The sequence below is a fragment of the Phyllostomus discolor genome, chromosome 4, assembly GCF_004126475.2.
Source record: "Phyllostomus discolor isolate MPI-MPIP mPhyDis1 chromosome 4, mPhyDis1.pri.v3, whole genome shotgun sequence".
NCBI classification, from domain to species: Eukaryota; Metazoa; Chordata; class Mammalia; order Chiroptera; family Phyllostomidae; genus Phyllostomus; species Phyllostomus discolor.
Genome location: NC_040906.2, coordinates 50,224,018 through 50,236,776, shown reverse-complemented (window position 1 = coordinate 50,236,776; position 12,759 = coordinate 50,224,018). Strand labels below are relative to the sequence as shown.

Below are 12,759 nucleotides of genomic sequence, written 5' to 3'. Positions count from 1 at the left end.
TGTCTGCGAGCCCCGTTCCAGAGCAGGCCCGGCTCAGGTAGTGCCTTCCCATTGTTTGTGGAAGAGAGGGCAGGAAAAATACACAGCCTTGCCCAAGTTTCTCTTCCGTAAACTGAAAATAGAAAATTTCCTTGTGAGCGGTTTAAATGTGAGGATGTCTCAATGTGAAACAAGTTGGAAATATTTTTAGGGGGAAAGATCACAGTGTTTGGCCTGCATGCCCACAACTGATATTTTCAGGCATAATTAATGTATTTTTAGACCTCCAGATGACTTCCTCAACCGAGTTACTGCTTTGTGCTACATGTCATTGGGTTTAGTGTAGAAAAAGCTGTTGTCCTATCTCACACCATCTACTTTTTTACATTCTTGAATCTGGTGAATTAATAACAGGAAATCAGGAAATGGGCTGATACTGGAATTAAACTAGAGACCTCATCTGGGCTTCAGAACCAAGCAGTTAATGACGCCACTCTTGACCAACCATGCTCGCCTCCATCGCATGGCTCCCTCAGCGGTAGTAGCTCTCTAACATGTGGAGAGGGAGCAACATGAAACTGTCTTATGTTTCCAGAGTTAGAACTCTTAGAGAAATATAACTAGGATCTTATTAGGTTTTGGACATTTTCCAACTGCATATTTTGGAATAAAGAATGACGTAAATCTTTTTCTGGTATTATCCCCTAAGCTCTTGGTTTTGCATTTTCCCTCACAAAACCCAATCAATCTTCATGTGTGGACATGCACAGTATATTGTGCCTGCCCGCTACACTCTGCGAGGAGAGAGAGCATAAGGCTGCTCACCTCAACGTTTTGGGTCTGGTGCATTTGATTTATTTGAGGCTGATTCACTATTCCCATTCTGCTTAAGAATGTCAAGTCCATTAATTTACTTGCTCTTCATATCCCATCCCCACCCCCAACACCAGGGGAGTGGTAATTGCAACAAATTGAGGGGCTTCATTTCCTGCTCAGCCCTCTGAGTGCCCCTCCCCACTCCCCTGAGCAGGCAGTGTGTCAGGTGTGATTGCTTACCTGTCTCATCTTTCCTTTACTTACAGTGTTCGCTCGAACCATCCCCTTCTGGGATGCCCCTTACCTTTTCCTAACACTTCTGTTACTCAAATGGAATTATTCAGTAGCTCTTCAAAAGAAGTACCTTACACACTTGATTAAAAGCCCAAAGAGGCTTCAGTGAATGTTTTTTTCTCCTGCTTGAGCAGCGTCTGCCAATTTCCCTGCTTTACTGCTAATTATCTTCATATTTGCCAGAATTCATTTAACAAGTTATGTATGACTTGAATAACATGTACGCCTCAAATAGCATTGGCTAAGGAAATAGTGATATAGAGTTAACGGTTTATAGGGTTTGCTTGAGTACAGTATGTGTCTTCGGTCTACATTCTTATTCAGCAAGGTCTTGTTTTTGTTTCTGGTTTTGGAACCAGAGAAATCTAAATCAAAGCTCCTGACTTTGTTTCTGCCATGGCCCCATACCTAAAATGTAGCACGTCATACATTCTCTTGTGCCTCAGCTTTTCCTTCTCCAGAGTTAGATGGGGTTAAGACCTTGACCTTCAGGGTGAGACAGCAAGTTCTTATTCTAGGTCTGCCACTTGGCAACTAGATACTGAGTGTCTTCAGGCAAGTTTATTTAACTTCCTTAAGACTTAGTTTCCTGGCCCTGGCTGGCATAGCTCAGTGGATTGAACGCGGGCTGTGAACCAAAGTGTCTCAGGTTCGATTCCCAGTCAGGGTACATGCCTGGGTTGCAGGCCATGACCCCCCACAACCACATATTGATGTTTCTCTCTCTCTCTCTCTCCCTCCCTCCCCCTCTCCCTCTCCCCCTCGCTTCCCCCTCTAAAAATAAATAAGTAAAATCTTAAAAAAAAAAAAGACTTAGTTTCCTCATCCATAAAATGAGAAAATGAGAATAATCTCTCTCCAGTGGATTGATATAAATCTTGATAGCGTGTGTAAAGTATTTAACAGTACATAGAACATAATCAATCAGCGATAGTGGCTCTTATTGTTATTGATAAAATAATAATTGTTTTTGCACTTCACAAAGTATTGGTAGACCCAATTTTGATGCTCATTTGTATAGAGAAAGTAACTGGGTGTAAAAATCTCCATTACTCAGTGTTTGAAGTGAAACCAACAACATTGGCTGTTTTCAGCCTTCCCCAAATCAATTTGCTTTCCTTGGGCATGCCAACACAGATGTATTAATCATGCTGATCTCAAGGCAGCAGAGAGATGAACACACACATGAGTTCACACACACATGCACTCAGCCATATGTGTACATAAAGTATTTGTTACGTTTAGAATATAGTATTAGCAAATTATGTTGTAGGTGGATGAAAATGAATCCCTTAGACAAACTCATCTGAGATTTCTCCTAAACACAAAGTCTAAATGTTACAGTTTTGCAAGTACTACCATTGTGGGGTAAGTGGTTTAGCCAGTGATTTGGATTTGAGGCTTGATTATTTCTTTCTATGATGAGACCATATTGAACCTCTAAAAATGTGGTTGAATTCACAGTTATTATTGATTTTATGGAGAAATTTATCCGGGACTGAAGGTAGAAAGAGTTTTGACTAATAAAATACAAAATTAATTTTGTATGGGAATATGTGAGAATTCTAATAACTTACAAGATGAAGTTAAATCACTTAGACCCATTGGTTTCATAAAATTTTAAATCTGGCTCTAGATGTTCTGATTTCTAAACTGAAATTTTTATTTTTAAAAATGTGTATACTATATGACAGGAGTTCTGTGCACGAATATGTAGGTTTTGCCCAAGTTCCCACAGATGGGATTGGTTGTGTCTGGTAATTGGATGCAGTTAAATGTTAGATAAAGTTTCAGTAATATGCCAAAATATAAAGTACAAGAATAAAAATTCCATTTCTTTTTGTTCCAGGTTCTCTGGGAGATGCTAACAAGGGAGGTCCCCTTTAAAGGTTTGGAAGGATTACAAGTAGCTTGGCTTGTAGTGGAAAAAAACGAGGTAAGACTACGATTCTCCATTCAGGTACATAGATCAGAAAACAGTATTGGGGTTTTGCAAAAGACTTTTTCATCTTCTTCAAATTGAAAGTAAGTTCACGCTTATGGAAAGATTAGCAGTAGGAGCTAACACAAAGGGTCAAAGTGATGTTATTCCTCATGAATGGACCCTTTACATCTAATTGTTGCAGCTTCACGTCGTGATGCTGTAGATCAAAAATTGTACAAGTACTGTACTAGTTTCTCAGTCTCAATTGTAAAACCTAGGGGTTTGTTCTTAGTGATGAAAGAAGCCATTGCGTCCAAGGTAGGGGAACAGTTTAACTCCATCTCCTGCGTTTAGGACATCTTTTTTACTGGCTGGGAGTCGATATATCTGTAAGAGACCTTCAGCTACTTCAACTTACCTCTCCCAGCAGGAGTCACTATAGTACAAGAAACTGTCGCTTAGATGAGAATTTCAAAAATAAAAGAAGAAAAAATAGTTTCAAAAAAGGGAAAAATTACAGTTTTGCCACCTACGTTGAACACCACATTGAAGATGAGCTCCTCGCTGGAATTGGCGAGGCAGTGGCATAACTGCTCGCTTCTTCATGCAGAGCCTTTCCATTTCAAAAGAACTTCAGTGGCGTAAACACCGTTTGTGCTGTGTCCCCAGCCTCGCTTTTCTTCTTCCCACAAATTGAGGCTTTCAGTTAGTTGGACCTATGAGCCTACATCAGAGAACATGGTACATTCATATCAAAGGGAGCAACTACATTTTGAAAGGTTTAAAATTGTGACTGAAACGCACAGCCATGGAAATTTTCAGCATAAGGATGAAGCATCCACTATCACGGTATTATGAGAACTTAGATCACATCGTGGAAGCACACAGTTGTCGTTGCGATGCAAAACAACTTGATTTCACAAAACTTCTTCATTTCCAGACCTTATCTGTGCCCTCCACAAAGGGTAAGAGTGTAACCTGAGGATAAAATAATTTGCAAAAGGTGAATATAGAGAGAGAAACAGTCCCTTTTTAATGCTTTAAAGGAACTAGATTGATCTGCTCCCCATGTGCAGGAGCAAATGAGATTAATCAAACAGCTGCTATTGACTAAGAGAAACCAAGTTTCCGTGTTTTAGATCACATAATCTGGAGTTATTAATTTGTCTTCCTGAGCCATTGAGAATGGAGAGGTTCATGATAGCTGAACCTGATGAGAAAGAGCTGCCAGTTTAAGAAAAATGAGGAGTTATATTCAAGAATGTGTCTTACTCATTGTTTCACAGGAGCTGCTCTGTTTTAATTAAACATGAGAGTAATTCCTGGTGTACTGTTAAATCAGACCTCACATACAGGAGAACTGATATTTTCAGTTCTGTTTATTTTGCCAGTGAAATGATTAGATATTTGGTTCTAGGTTTACAAATGAGAGTGAAGAAAATTATTGACCTTCTGTTGACTTTGGAGCAGAGTACTCGACATCATTTTTTCCCTCTACCTTGTTTCAAGATAAACTTTTTTTTTAAGCTAACTGGACCCTCCAGATATGTATAAGACAGAATAGTTAATATTTTTAAGTAATATTTTATCTAAGGGATGGCAGAATAGATGTAACTCTAAAGCACTTTCAGAACGCTGGAGTGTCCATCCAGGAATTTTGAAGCTGAAGAGAAAAGGGAATTGAGAAGGTGCCTTTGGGTAGTTTTGACTTGAGGGTTGAGAATCACCCGTAAATATAACCTTCAGAACCTCTTAACATGTATGCAAGGAGACCATCTCCCCGTTCTCCCCAGGGACCCCCTAAAACAGAGTGCACTGTTTTGCCCATGGAGTGATCTATCTGAAGATCAGCTAATAACTGATGGAGGCTACTCAAATATCTCCCATACTGTATTTATTAAATACACTAGTATGTTGGAAAAAAACCCACATGGTAAAATAAGTTTTTTCGATTTCCTAATGTATTTCACGAAAATTGGGTATTACAAGGAAACTTCTCTGTCTATTCTTATTCTGAGCAATATTTATTTGTAAAAAATATGAAAATTAGGTATAAATGTAGTTTCCATTCAAGAAGTCATTCAAGAAGATGGCTTGGATTATTGAGTTGAAAAGACAAAGCTGTATCTTTTTTTTAACTGGCCCATTTAAATGAAGAATGGTATGTTTAAACTTTCAGGGAGACATTTAAAATGTGAATATCATGCTAGAATGTACCTATTTCCAAATATTAGGGTTACCTTTTCATGTTAACATTTTATTCTAAAAAAAATAAGACTCATAGGAAGTTGCAAAAATATTGCAAAGAATTCCGTGAACTCTTCCCTCACCTTCCCCACTGGTGACATGTAGGGGCAGTGTACTATCAGAACCTAGAAATTGATGTTGGTACGTTACTCTTCACTACATTGTAGACCTTATTTGGTTTCCCCATTTAAGATTGCATTTTGCATCTGTAGGAAGATCAATATTTTCTAAAAATTATATCTGAAGGTCTTTGCTTCTAAACCTGGCATAATGAAGATCTTTAAACAATAACTTTAGCTAATATTAAATAGTATTAAAAAACTAGATGCATAAAGCCCTGTTAAACTTGACAAAGCAAATGGTGAACCCTTATAGAAGGCATGAAATCGAGACAGCATTACTAATAAATTTTTTAAATGTAAAAGATACACATACTTCTCTTTGTAATTAACAGAAAACTCAGTGGTCATTCAGAATGTTCTGGAAGCATAATTGTTATCTTTATAAATGCTTAGATTCATTCCCATATAAAATGGGTTTTGCTCTAAGCAGCAAAACTACTATTCTTGTTTAACATGGAAATCCTCAAAAAAACTTAATTCTTCTTGACTGTACTTTAGAAAAAGGTAATAAGCTTGACTTAAAAAATAATTTTTTGCATCTTATATAGAAAATGGTACAAAAGAGACTATGATCTTTGGTGCTTTTTAATGCACCAAAATAATCCCTTATATAAAGTGTCTCAGTCTAGATTTAACTGGTATTTGACAATCATGTCAGATAATTTAAATTTATTACGTCTCCTTGTACAGTGTCTCAGATGTGGTGTCTACAAGCTTAACAGTAAGAAAAGATGATAGAAATGATCAATATCCATATTCATCCTGTTCAGATTTCAGTTCTCAGAGAAAACGTTGAGATAAAGTAGTATTGCAAATGTTATCCTTTATGAAATATTATTATTCATTACACATGAGGTACATTCAGTTGCATAATTGCAACTACTGTTTGTTTTAATAGTTGCCTCTCCCAACCATCTTATATTTTTTTAAAAAGTAAACCCTTGATTTTTCTTTTAACCTCCATTGAAAGGTTCCAGTTCACATTACAGTAAAATAATAATACAGTTTATTGCATCATACACTATTCTATGAAATCACAAGGCTGGAAGTTAAAAAATGCTTAGCATGGAGAGGATTTTTTTATTTTATTTTTTTATTTTGTTTTATTTTGATTTTAAAGTTATCTGTAATTCCAAATATAGATTGTCTGTTTCTTGCCATGGCAATTATTTTTCTAGTTTTACCACATAGCCTCCCCCAAATCCCACTCAGTTAAGCTTTAAGTTTCTTATTTGTAAAACTTCTCTGGCAAACAATACCGGGGAATAATGTTCTCAGTACTTGTTAGTGCAGCAGATCTCAACTCCATCATACCCAGTGCCCTTTCCATAATAGCCGGTTTACACCCCCTCTATTTACCTGAAATGAATTCAGAGGTAATACAACCTACCTACACACATTGTATTTTAAGTCAATGTAGTGCTCTAACTGTCATATAAAGAAGAAATTAATGAAATATGTCTTGCAATGTGGAAATGCTCAGGCATGACCACAGTAGATTATGGAGTGGTTTGGGGCTCTTGCCCCTATGGCTAAGTAGACTTTGGCAGCTACAAATGCAGAGTAGAGTTGGGTTAATGACTTCACTCTCATGCATGAGGAACATTGTTGTTGGTGACAGATTTCCAAAATTTTCGTTAGGTTATGAATAGTGCAAAACTCAATTGGCCCTTGATTTATTTTATTTGGAGGTTGCATTCTTAGAAGTTCAGTGCATTTAGAAGCTGTTCAAAACATACTTTGTGTTTATTTGTATGTCAGAGTTAGAGAGTCTAGGCTCAGAAAATTGTAAACCTCATTCCTTGCTTATTGGACTTACAAGAATGCACATGGGACTTTTGGAGTTTAATGGAATATAAGAGAGTTCTCCATAGAGGACTTGACCATATATTGAAGGCTGGCATTCCTGACCTGCTCCAGGTACAACCTACTAGTTTTAAAACAAACAAAAATGCCTCCATAGATTTCTAAATAGCCTCTATGAGCATTACATGTTCTATGAGAAACACTATTGTAGAATGTTACGACAGGACTGCCTCTTACATTATAATCTTTGTTGTATCAGGTCCTTACAGTTCATGAGTTTGACCAAAACTGAGCCATAATGAACCATACATTCAGAATGTCCTGTTTACCAGTGGCAGAAGGCACATGTCATTGAAATTATCTCCGTGGTTGTCTGTAATGAAGATGTTATATTCTCACAGTTGTTGATCTGCTGCCAAAACTGAACTAGTTTCGAGCTGCAATATTGTCTATGAACAGTGCTGTAATAAATTTATGATTTTAGACTTTGTATTTAAGTTCAAACTTGTCCCCTTCCTACCATAGTTTGTTTTTTTTTTTTTTGGACTTGATTCTATATGTAAAGTATTTGTTGTGCTGAACCTGATTCTCTATCCACTGTGATTCCTCTTTAGAGGTATAAGTGTCAATAGTAACACAGAATTCTGGTCAAGATGGCAGCACAGGTAAACACAGCTCACCCCCTTGCACAGCCACATCAAAATTACAACTAAAATATAGAACAGCCATCACTTAGAACCATCAGAAATCAAGTTGAATGGAAGTTTGACAACTATAGAATTAAAGAAACCACATTCATCCAGACTGATAGGATGTGCAGAGATGTGGAATGGGCTGGTTCCACATCCACATGTGGTGGGTAAAAATTCGGGAGGGATGTGTCAGGAGTGAGGAGTCCCAGCCCCACACCAGGTCACCCAGCCCAGGGGTCCAGTGCCAGGAAGATAAGTCCCCATAACTTCTGACTGCAAAACCAGCAGAGATTGAGTCAGTGGAAGAAACTAATGGAATCCCAAGCAGTTCCCCTTAACCCACACACAGACTTACTCAGATTCACTCCCTCTGAGCTCCAGCACCAGGGTAGTGGCTTGAAAGGCACCAGTGGAACACAGGGAGGAACTGAAGTATCTGGCATGAAGGCAGGAGCTGGAGGAAAGTTTTCTTTCAGACAGAAAGGTGGGCAGAGGCCATTGTCCCTCTTCTGAACCCTCCCCCCATAGAGCCACAGAGCTGGCAGGCAGGTACCATATCTGAGATTCCATCAACCTAGCTAACATGGTTTGCCCCTCCCTGAAGATCCCCTTAGGGATGTCCCACCCAACCTATGGGCCCACCCAAGCTGTTTACAGAGACTTTTCCTTATGAATGGCTGGTCTTGGCTCATGCTTTACAACTTCCTAAATCCTCTCAAGCAACAGCCAGCTTCAGTGATCCCCCAACCCCTGTACCTGTTGTTGAGTGGCCCCAGGCCAAGCACTAGCAGCAGCCAGCCTAGATTCACAGGCTTGGCTTTGCCTGGGAATCTCCAAGCCCAGCACAAGTAGCAGCCATCTCAGATTGCTTTATAGCTCAGGCAGGGTGACCCCAGGCAAAACACAGGTAGAAGGCTAACCTTGGCTTGAACCACTCAGGAAACTCCAGAGCCTGCATACCTAGTGGACAGCCTCAGACCATGTTGGAGCACCACCACCCTGCCCCCGCTCAGCTGATCCCCTGCAGAGGGCAGAGGTTAGTGGTCAGTGGTCACAACTAGTCCTTGCAGCTGATTGGCCTGAATAAATCCCTCTCACTGACCTGCCAACAGCAACCAAAGCTCAACTACAAGAGGAGGGTATACTTAGCCCACATGAAGGGCACACCTTGAGTTTGCAGCTTGGGTGATAGGGGAGGCTGTGCCACTGGACACTACAAGACACTTACTACATTAGGCCAGGCTACTAAGACAGGGTATCATAGCAGCTTTATGTAACACATAGAAACAAACACAGGGAGGCAGCCAAAATGAGGAGACAAAGAAACGTGGCCCAAATGAAAAAACAGATTAAAACTCCAGAAAAAAAACTAAATGAAATGGAGATAAGCAATCTATCAAATGCAGAGTTCAAAACACTGGTTATAAGGATGCTCAAGGAACTTAGTGAGGACTTCAACAACATAAAAAAGATTCAGTCAGAAATGAAGGATATATTAATTGAAATAAAAAGCAATTTACAGGAAAACACCAGTAAAGCCAAGAATCGAAGCAACAATTGGGAACATAAGGAAGCAAAAAAAAAAAACAACAAAAACAGCCAATCAGAAAACAAGAAGAAAAAAGAATCCAAAAAAACAAGGATAGTATAATCAGCTTGAAGTTGGGACAACTTCAAGTGTTCCAGCACTCATACCATAGGGGTTCCAGAAGGAGAAGAGAAAGAGTAAGAAACTAGAAATCTATTAGAAAAAATAATGAAAGAAATCTCTGATTTGGTGAAGGAGATAGACATGCAAGTCCAGGAAGCACAGAGTCCCAAGCAAAGAGGCCTACTCGAAGGTACATCATAATTAAAATGCCAAAGAGAGAATCTTAAAAGCATAAAAGCAGCAAGAGAAAAACAGTTACCTACAGGGGAGTTCCCATAAGACTCTCAACTGATTTCTCAAAAAAACCTTTGTAGGCTAGAAAGGATTGGCAAGCCATATTCAAAGTCATGAAAAGCAAGACCTATAGCCAAGATTGCTTTACCCAGCAAAGCTATCATTTAGAATCAAAGGGCAGATAAAGAGCTCCCAAAACAAGAAAAAAATGAAAGGAGTCCATTGTTATGTAAAATGTTAAAAGAAGTTAAGAAAAAAATCAAAACTATGAACAATAAAGTGGCAATAAATACATATCTGTCAACGATTGAATTCAAAAAACAAACATAACAAACAAGAAGAACAGAGACAGATTTATGTATATGGAGATCATTTTGATGGGTGCCAGAGGGTGGGGAGTATAGGGTATAGGGGAATGGGTGATGAGGTAAGGGGATTAAGAAGTACAAATTGAACCCTGGCTGGTGTAACTCAGTGGATTGAGTGCCAGCCTGTGAACAAAAGGGTCACCAGTTTGATGCCCAGTCAGGGCACATGCCTGGGTTGTGGGTCAGGTCCCCAGTAGGGAGTGTGCAAGAGGCAACCACACGTTAATGTTTCTTTCCCTCATTTTCTCCTTCCCTTCCCCTCTCTCTAACAATAAATAAATAAATATTTTTTTAAAAGAAGTACAAATTGGTAGTTACAGAAAGCCATGGAGCTGTGAAGTACAGTATGGGAAATGGAATAGCCAAAGAATTTATATGCATAACCCATGGATGTAATCAATGTTGTGGGGATTGCTGGAGGGCGTGGGGGGTTCTGGGTTGAGGGGGGCAAAAGGGGAAAAATTGAGACAACTATAATAGCATAATCAATAAAATATAATTTTTTTAAAAAGTATGCCTTGGAGATTAGATATTATGAATCTAACCCTAAACTCTCACCTGCCATATATTAATCAATGGAAGATGTAAATTTAATGCCTTCCTTTGTGACCTTTTAATTAGTATTTACTTTCCTTAATAAGTACATCTTTATATTCTATTTTGTTTATACTTTCTGTTTTGTAGAGATTAACCATTCCAAGCAGTTGCCCTAGAAGTTTTGCTGAACTATTACACCAGTGTTGGGAAGCTGATGCAAAGGTATGTATATATTTTTTACTGCTGTTGTTGTTCAGAATTCTGAAATTTCACTTGTTTGTTGGGCTTTGAATTTTCAGAATGGGGTAATAACACAGTCATGTTACAACACAAAGCCAGACTGCCACTCCTGTTGTCTAGGTTGACTATTCAGGTTTTTTGTTGACATCTGCTCATCTTGATCCTAGAAACTCAATAATATTGGCTCTTTCTTATAGCACTGCGACATTTTTGACTCAATAAAGAGAAATTTGTTTCTTTCTTTTTAATCTTTTTTTTAGGATTTTATTTATTTATTTTTAGAGAGGGAAGGGAGGGAGAGAGAGAGAGAGAGAGAGAGAGGAACATCAATGTGCGGTTGCTGGGGGTCGTGGCCTGCAACCCAGGCATGTGCCCTGACTAGGAATCAAACCTGCGATGCTTTGGTTCACAGCGTGCGCTCAATCCACTGAGCTATGCCAGCCAGGGCTCTTTTTAATCTTTAATAATAACTATTGTACCTTCATGTTATAAAGAAGGCTAGCATATAGTGCTTTTTATATGTCAGGCACTGTTCCAAATACCTTATGTATATTAACTCATTTACTCCTCAGAATAGCTCTGTGAAATAGGTATTGTCAGGATCCTCATTGCACAGATGGAGAATCAAGGCACAAAGAAGTTAAGTAATGAGCTCAAGGCCACACTGCTGCTAAGTTGTGGGGCTGGACATGAACCCGAGCCATCTGACGGAAGTCCCTGCTCTTAACCACTATGCTCTATTGCCTTTCTAACCAAAGACCAGAAGCAGCACTTCGAGAGATTTTTGACACACACTTCCTGTCCAGTTTCAGTGATGTTTTTTAGGCTACCACAATAGAGTTGGAGAAATTCCAAAACTTAGGCTTTCATGTGGTTATCACATTTGAGCATGAATGGCCCATTTCCTTTCCCTACAAAGATCATTTTAACAAACTCTTGCATACATACGGAAATATTCATAGATAAAGGGATAGGGTAGTCTTGGATTTGCATCAAAATAAAGGGAAATGGATGATGGTATAAATGAAATAATTCTTGAAGCTGAGTTATAGGTTTATGGAGGTTCATTATATTGTTCTTTCTACCATTGTGTATGTTTGAGATTTTCCATAATAAGTTAAAAATAAAGATTCTCACAGATTAGACACTACAATAAGAGAATTATACTCAAGATACAAACTAAAATTTTATAGTTTCAATTTGTCCAGTTTTTTCACAGAAATAGATATATTGCAACTGGATCTTTTAAATAGAGATCTAAAAATAAAAACTTCAGAATGGAATTTTTTTTTAATTTAATCAGCTCCAGTCTGAGCTTAATCAGTTCTGGTCTGACTCTCAAGAAGAATGAACAATAACATATAGTCTCTTCTGCATGCTTCTCGAGTGGGAATAACTCATGAACAATAGGTGAGAATGGGAATTGTGTTAGTGTAACTGAGAATTCCCAATGAATAATATATAAAGTTTCCCGCACGTTGTTCCGCACCACCAAGTGAGAACAGCTGAGCATCAGGCACAGCAGTGTAGCCAACAGGGCAGCAAGCAAGGCCCCTCCGTCCCACGTGCTCCCTGTCGGCGGGGCTGCCCAGGGCTTTGCCTTGGAAGGGTTTGCTGCTGGTTCTCTCCATCCAGCCTTGAGCCTTTGGCCTTTCCTTTCATAGCCAACAGCCTCAATCTTTGCTTTTACTTCTGTTCATCAAATTGCGTTCACCCTTTTTAAAAAAGACCTGTGTTTACTTAGTATTGTTTTTATTAAAATTTTTAAACTGTGTTAGTAATATTTTTATTCAGGTTAGCTATTGTTTTTATTAGTATTCTATGACAAAGTTGCATAAGTTTTGAGTGG

At 38.6% G+C, this 12,759-nt stretch overlaps 1 protein-coding gene across 5 annotated transcripts in view; it reads left to right on the top strand.

Moving 5' to 3' along the window:
* The window catches only part of MAP3K20 (mitogen-activated protein kinase kinase kinase 20), a 160,548-nt gene that overhangs the window by 90,914 nt on the left and 56,875 nt on the right, over positions 1 to 12,759 (top strand). For all 5 annotated transcript variants that reach the window (XM_028509228.2, XM_036023283.1, XM_036023282.1 and 2 more), the window contains 2 exons: positions 2,939 to 3,025; positions 10,818 to 10,892. In XM_028509228.2, the coding sequence (XP_028365029.1) occupies positions 2,939 to 3,025; positions 10,818 to 10,892 (162 nt within the window). The remainder of the gene's footprint in view (positions 1 to 2,938; positions 3,026 to 10,817; positions 10,893 to 12,759) is intronic.